Source organism: Austrofundulus limnaeus, unplaced genomic scaffold (genome assembly GCF_001266775.1).
Source record: "Austrofundulus limnaeus strain Quisiro unplaced genomic scaffold, Austrofundulus_limnaeus-1.0 Scaffold49, whole genome shotgun sequence".
In the NCBI taxonomy this organism is placed as follows: Eukaryota; Metazoa; Chordata; class Actinopteri; order Cyprinodontiformes; family Rivulidae; genus Austrofundulus; species Austrofundulus limnaeus.
Genome location: NW_013952451.1, coordinates 1,049,269 through 1,056,326, shown reverse-complemented (window position 1 = coordinate 1,056,326; position 7,058 = coordinate 1,049,269). Strand labels below are relative to the sequence as shown.

At 35.9% G+C, this 7,058-nt stretch overlaps 1 protein-coding gene across 1 annotated transcript in view; it reads right to left on the bottom strand.

Annotated features, from left to right (window-relative positions):
- Positions 1 to 630: 630 nt before the first annotated feature.
- Positions 631 to 7,058, bottom strand: part of LOC106517497 (uncharacterized) — an 8,981-nt gene continuing 2,553 nt past the window's right edge. Inside the window, exons 2-6 of the mRNA XM_014008369.1 lie at positions 6,149 to 6,522; positions 5,842 to 5,992; positions 4,183 to 4,305; positions 3,162 to 3,252; positions 631 to 2,656 (exon numbers count right to left, since the gene is read on the bottom strand). Of these exons, the coding sequence (XP_013863823.1) occupies positions 2,458 to 2,656; positions 3,162 to 3,252; positions 4,183 to 4,305; positions 5,842 to 5,992; positions 6,149 to 6,522 (938 nt within the window). The 3' untranslated portion in view covers positions 631 to 2,457. The remainder of the gene's footprint in view (positions 2,657 to 3,161; positions 3,253 to 4,182; positions 4,306 to 5,841; positions 5,993 to 6,148; positions 6,523 to 7,058) is intronic.

Genomic DNA, 7,058 nt, shown 5'->3' with positions numbered 1-7,058 from the left:
TTGTCATTATTTTTTCTTTAGGTAACATAGTGTCTGTTTTTGCCAATGTCTTCAACTCCTCATCTAAATCGATGAGACCTAAGTTCTGTTTGCAGCAGAAAATTGAGTACTGTGTTTACAAAACCACCAAAACTAAGATGAAAACATCATTCAAAAGTCTAGTGGAGAAAATTGGACCAATCACTGAAGTAAAAGCCTTCTGCAATGTTTTGATTCCTCCTTCTGCCATCTACTCTATTAATAACTGTGACGTTATCTCTGTTGAATATTACCTGAAGGTAAGCTACAAAGATTAATTCTTTGGGAGTAAAAATAATGTTTTGGTTGCCATTAGTGATAGTTAAACATACATATATACTGTATTAAACTAAATCATTTCATTCATTTTAATTTATACAAAAAAATAAAAATAAAAAAATAAAAAAATAAAAAAAATTAATTCCCAGCATGTTATTGATGTGTTTCTGAAGTAGAGCAGATGCCATTTGTGGTCAGATGCTAGTTTTAAGGCACACGAGTACCAACATGTCAAGGTTTCAAAATAGCAAAAACTTTCCATTCTACCCCACAGAGAGTTTAGGTCTTTTTTTACTGAAATGCCAGAAAAAAAAAACATGTTTTCACAGGCTGTACCACAAGCAACAGTGTACCCCGCCCCACTTCAATTTATTCCTCATGTCAACTCAAACTTTACATCCAAAGCCTTTGCATAGGTTGATCAAAGGGCTGAGCAGATGAAACACAAACATACAGCTAGGCAAAACCATCATAATAATAAGTGCCAAATAAGGAATTATAAAACCTACCTTATTAAAAATTAATAAAATGCTGTGCAGTTTAAAAGTTGTAAACATTTCAAGCCTTAGGATAGACATAAGGTGCCATGTTTTGGAGACTTTTAACGCTAGTTGGTTTGCTGGAGTGAAAGTGCAGAAGATCATTGAGATATTGAGATAAAAAAAATTCAACCCCAGTTTGGACCTGGGATTTTTCTGTGCAGAGTTTGTATGTACTTGTGCTTGCGTAAACACAGGCTGCCTTCAGGCCCAGGCCTCCCTCGCACAAGAGATCTGTAATCTCAGTGGGTTTTGTCCTGGGTAAATAAAGGTTAATAAATAATAAATAAAACAAACAGAATTGAAAATCAACCCTGATGCATGAAAAGCAATGAAGTGCAATGGGTTAATGGTATTTGTGCATTAATTTCCAATATTTGCGACATGCCTTTATCTTCAGCTGCCATTTAAAACTGTGCCATGAGTACATGTGTAGGTTTTACAATCAGAATATCATACTATCTAATGTATATTTACAAGTTAAGTGAAATTGAATAGTTACATATTGCTGACCAACAATCGTGTACCCACAGGCTCAGGTCTTGGTTGGTACCCAGCATTAGATCTGACTCAGCAAGGAAACATAGCAAGTAAAATGCCCAATGACAATGTTGTTGCTGACCTCTACAAACAATCAAGACAAAAGCAAACAGTCAACCAGAAAACAATATTTTAATGCTTTTTTGTGTGCAGAGACAGAGTAGGGAGATACAGCTCAACTGTATATATTAAAAAGAGAAACATCAAGAGAGGCTAAATGTTGCAAAAATTGTAAGGTTTATTGAAAACCATTCTTGAACTGAGTGAAAGGAGATTGTAAAATGTCATATTTGTATGTTGGTTGGAGACAAAAACAAAACTAGAAGAACAGATGTAACCAATCATTGAAGAAAACTGATTAATTGAAGTTAGTGACCTTCTAGTCATCAATACAATTACTCATTTAAGCAACAAACATGTATTATTTAAACTATTCCAGATGTGACTGTGTTTTGTGTTACTTATTTAAGGGTTAACAATTCTTAAAAATGGCTAAAATATATAAAATAGAACAAAAAAAGGATTGATTGGTCATTAAGTGGAATCCAGTTGAAATAACTCTGTGGATGTACAGTATATTCCTTTCACGTGGGCAAGACCTGTTAAACAATTTAACAATCATATACAAGTGACTATTAAAGCCAACACACTGGAGTTAATTGAATTCAAGTTATCTGGTACATTTAGACTAAGTTTAAAATGTTTCTGTTAAACATGTAAACATCCCAACCCAGTCCCCTTCAAAGTGTTGTTTTTATTCTGACGACTACACCATGCTTCTTTTTTATTTCAATTTTTTTTTCCCTTTTGGCATCTAAAACCTTTAAGGCACATCTGATCCACAAACTTTCATCTTTATGAAACGGCCTAAAGCACAGAGTTAAACTTTTGCCAACAATAACAGAAACCCTAATCCTGCATTGAGTGCTGTTAGTCTTATTATTATTACCCCCCCTACACACACACACACACACACACACCCAGGATAACAGACATGGCCTTACACAAAATGCCAGTGTGCGCACACACAGACACACACAAAACCAATCCTGTCCAAGTCAGTGCTGGCGGTTTCATGGCCTCAGGCCTCGTACAGGGGAGTAACGGTGCCGTCCTTCCACTCGATCAGGATCTCTCCTCGATATAAGCTCGGAGAGGAGTGAGGAAATTGCATGGCATGCTGGGTCAGCGGGACTCGTTCACCAGGCGCGGGGGATCCAGGAACACTCATCTCTGGGCGTGGAGTGTACGACTTCAAAACACAAAGAACTTTCTTCCTTCTGGTAAAAAAGAAAAAGAAAAAAAGGATAATAAAAGAAATCAACAACGAACAAAACATGCAACTGCATATTAACATTTAGCTGTTTTTTGTGCTTTTTATAATTTGTGCTTCTTTTATTCTTCAAACCATGCAGCTCACAGGTCATAAAAAAACTTTTAGAATTAAGGCTTGGTTTTAAGGCCAGGATTTAGGATGAGGTTATAGACAGGGTTAGGAGGAGCTGCGATGAATACAAGTTGTAACATAAGGCTTGTGAGTGCATTGTGTAATAGACTAAAGGACAAACATGTGCTGTGTGTGTGTTGTGTGTGCTTGTACGGGCAGGTATTCCCTAATGGGACCACAACCTGTGGAGACCAGTTGCTACCTATGGGACATTCACATGATGAGGAATGGCATTCTTTCAGGGGTCAGGGTTGAGGCATGGAAAAGTTTGAATGTCAATGCAAATTCCCTAAAAATACAGTGGGTATGTGCATGTGTGTGAGCGTTACAGTCCTCACCTGTTAGAGTAGACACTAAGGATTAAAATTGCAGTTCCTAGGACCAAAGCCAAAGAGCTTAGCACCAGCATGGTTATCTTCCAGCCCATTCCTAAACACATTTGGACATCACATAGTCAAAATCCACAGGGTTAATTATTTATTTTATTGTTACCGACTCACATTTGTCTTCAAATGACTCATTTAGACTTTCCATTGTTGTATAAAGTACCTCAAAGTGATACTTGAGTAAAAGTACAAGTATCTTATCATAAAAATACTTTGGTAAAAGTTAAAGTCTTCTCTAAAAATATTATTTGAGTAAAAGTCTTAAAGTATCTGATGTTTTTTGTACTCAAGTATCAAAAGTAAATTTCTGATACACAATCTACTTAAGTATTAAAAGTAAAAGTACTGAGTAAAAGTAGTGAGCAGTTAGATTTTCCAAAATGACATTTATTTGGAGATGACTTCTCCAAAAAGTATTTTTTCTAACGGCGTGCAGCTGTGATGGGTTGTGTACAAGCTAATAGTGTGTCAGAATGATACATGTTTATACTTCTCATCCAATCACAATTAAATTCACCCTATTCAGGAGACAAAATTTATAAGGATAGTATTTGTTTAAGTAATAACTCAGAATAAAATAGGAGTAACGACTTTCTACTTCTTATCTTTTTTAAAAATGTAGTGAGTAGAAAGTACAAATAAGTGCGTAAAAATGTAATAAGTAAAAGTAAAAAGTATGCTGAAAAATAATTACTCAAGTAAAGTACAGATAACCAAAAATTCTACTTAAGTACAGTAACAAAGTATTTGTACTTAGTTACTTTACAACTCTGAGACTTTCTTTACAAATGTCACTTCACTTCCTTTCTACCGCAACCTTTGCCAGCTATTTTTCAATCACTTAGCTCCAGTTAGTGGTAGAAAAACAGAATTACACCTTTGACAGAAATTATTGTTAAGCTTTTTGGTTTAATCAAGTCTTTCCAAAGAGAAAATGATAAGGATTTTGTTCATTATAGTGCACCAAACTCACCATAGTCCAAACTGAAAAACACCATGGTTGGATCTGCAGGGGATTTGGTGCTAACAAAGTTTGGATTCAGTCCATCTTTTAAAGAATATACTTCTGCACCAATAGAACCCACAATGCCTTCAACTGGATGAGAAGAAGAAGAAAAAAGTCATCTAGTGCATGCAGTTAAAAGTAATTATTTCAGCCTGTTTAGATTTAAATACAGAGAAGACTTTTTTATTTTCTGCTTCCCTTCATTTCATTTATGATTTCTTTTATTATATATAGATTTTTTTTCTTCTTGTTTGAACAACCTAATAAAATGAATAAATAATAAAACAAAGAAACTGTGTTAGGTTCTGTTGGAAAATACTGAGATTCTCATGTTATATTATGTTTAGGTTTTAATTGGGAACTTTAGATTCTGCAAAGTAATAATACGGAAGTGAAAATTCACCAGATTGCCCGCTATGTGAGTTGAATAAAGGTGCATGTAACTTAACTGTTTCATAACACACTGTCCACTCTGTTTCAATGTAAAAAGTAAAATCTGTTCACTCAGGACCACTTGCTCCAGTGAAACAACATAAATTAGTTTTGCTGAGATGTGGTGCTGTTTGGTGGACCAGCTCCATGTTCTCTGAGGTTGAGGGAAATGAGCACTTAACTCAGTTAGATTCTTATTATTAGGACATTTTATTCTATTATTCTAAAAGCAGATCCAGGGTGAGTCACAAAGAGACTGCATCAAATGTACATAATGGTTGATGACAGCCTTGTATTTTATTTTGTTGTTTATTGTATATTTTATTACAATTAATTATATTATGTTAAAAATCCTCTTTGAAACTAGCAGAAAGGAAATATTATCATGGGCTCCTTCCGTATAAAAAATTAAAACATCAAAATATTTTAAATCAGCCAACAAAAATGACAATTTGGGATTTTTTTAAAGTACAAATGGTAGGAATTTTTGGACATTTGAAATGTTTTGTTTATCTGAAAATAGTTTAAAATATTGATTATTGTATTGATTAATGCAAAACATGTTAACGATTTTGACACTAGAACATATGCTATATATGAAAGTGTTTGGATATGGAGGTAGGGGTATGTTTGTGTATATATTCATATTTGTAAATGGGTATAGTTTTCAGCAAGGCTAAAGTCATTATAATTACATAGTTATGCATTTTTGTTGCTGTGGTTTTGCTATCTTTGTTTTGTAGGTGTGGAGCCGAGAAGTCCGGTGTGCTGTCTTGTGTTTTCTCAACATATATTTTACAAATCTTCTAATCTCTTTTTCACTCTTTCTCAATGCATTTCACTTTTTTCTTTTTTCTTCTATTATTAAAAAAAACATAATAATGGTGTGGAGAGGATGGCTACAGGGGGAGAAGGGAGGCCATCAATTAAAAAAAATAGAACATATGCTATTAAAAATGTAACCTTATAATCAAGAACATTGAAATATTAAAAAAACAAGTGTTGATTGATTAAATGTAGACATGTTTCTCTGAACTAAACATTGCCTGCAAATGGGCATTCTTGAAATTGTTAGAAAGAATCTAAAGTTATTGCATAAAAGTAGATGCAAATTGTAATCAAAGGCCTTTTACTACTTAGACTGAAAAACACAGAAAGAACACAAATATAGGAAATAATATCTTTAGTTCTTACAAGTTTCTGCATGAGTATTCAGATCAGAGATATGACTTGGAGAAACCCTCTGTTCCAATTCCTCCTGCTGGTGATGGAGCTGATTTAGATTTTCTTTGCTGTCTCTGTCATCGCACAACGTCTGGTTATCCAGTGTTCGCCACCTGCCGCCCTGTAGGAGAACCCACAACATTGTTTGATCTGTTTGAGATGCTTATAGGACAAACTTTTCTAAGGTAAAATGTGAATTTCGCATTTTATGCTTGAGTAATATCTATTAAGTCATATCCGCAACAAAAAAAGAGGTCGTTCTTCTTTAAAACATTACCTGTTTATGTTCCTTCAACACAAAGACTAATGAGGATTCTTTAGCAGCACTAAGGTGCAGCCCTTTTCCCATCAAAGTGATGTGGCCTTTCTTTGAGCAGGCCCAATCCTGGCTGCTTGCCTCTCCTCCTACGTCTGCAGCAGCTCCTCTGAGGACGCAGGGCTGCAGGAGGACACCTTCATACTCCTGACTCGGCGCAGTCAGACACTCTCCAGTGTGTTGACTCCTGATACGGCCCTCTGACAGCCAGTGCCACTCCTGCACGTGTGAGTTTGAGCCACATTCTCCTAACGACACTCTTCCTCCTGTAGTTCCTTCCTCTACCTGCAGGCATTTACCCAGCAGCTTGTTCTGAATCTTGAACCCAGACACCTCTGCGGAGGGAACAGATGACAGGCATTGTATCTACTCTAAAATATATGTAGATTTAAAACGCTACAGATTGATATAAATGGACATTTCAGAGTGGTTTACCAGCAAAGATCAGTCCAAGGGCAAGGTGTGTAATCTTAAAGGGGCAATATCATGTAAAATCAACTTTTTTGAGTTGTATATCATGTTATAATGTTATACTCTCATAAAAAAACCATGTCCAAAACCTTGCTTTGACTCATTCATGCATGCTTGAGAAATCCTGCAGCGTTTTTAGGCAGCCATGCTGAGGAGCAAGACGACAGGTGGGGACCAGAAACGCCCCTGGGACGTGTCTTTATGCCGAACTTCCTCATGGCAGAGTGCCCCCCTCACCCCCCTCCCCACACACCCTGCCCATGATTCATGCAGGCTCTCCGGTGAAACTGAAAGTGAAAATTAAACTTTCTGCTGAGCTCTTAACATTAGTTCTCTCTCAGTGAAGCTCTTTTCAGATTAAAAACACCTTTGAGGAAATGTATTTTCAGATGCCAAGTAA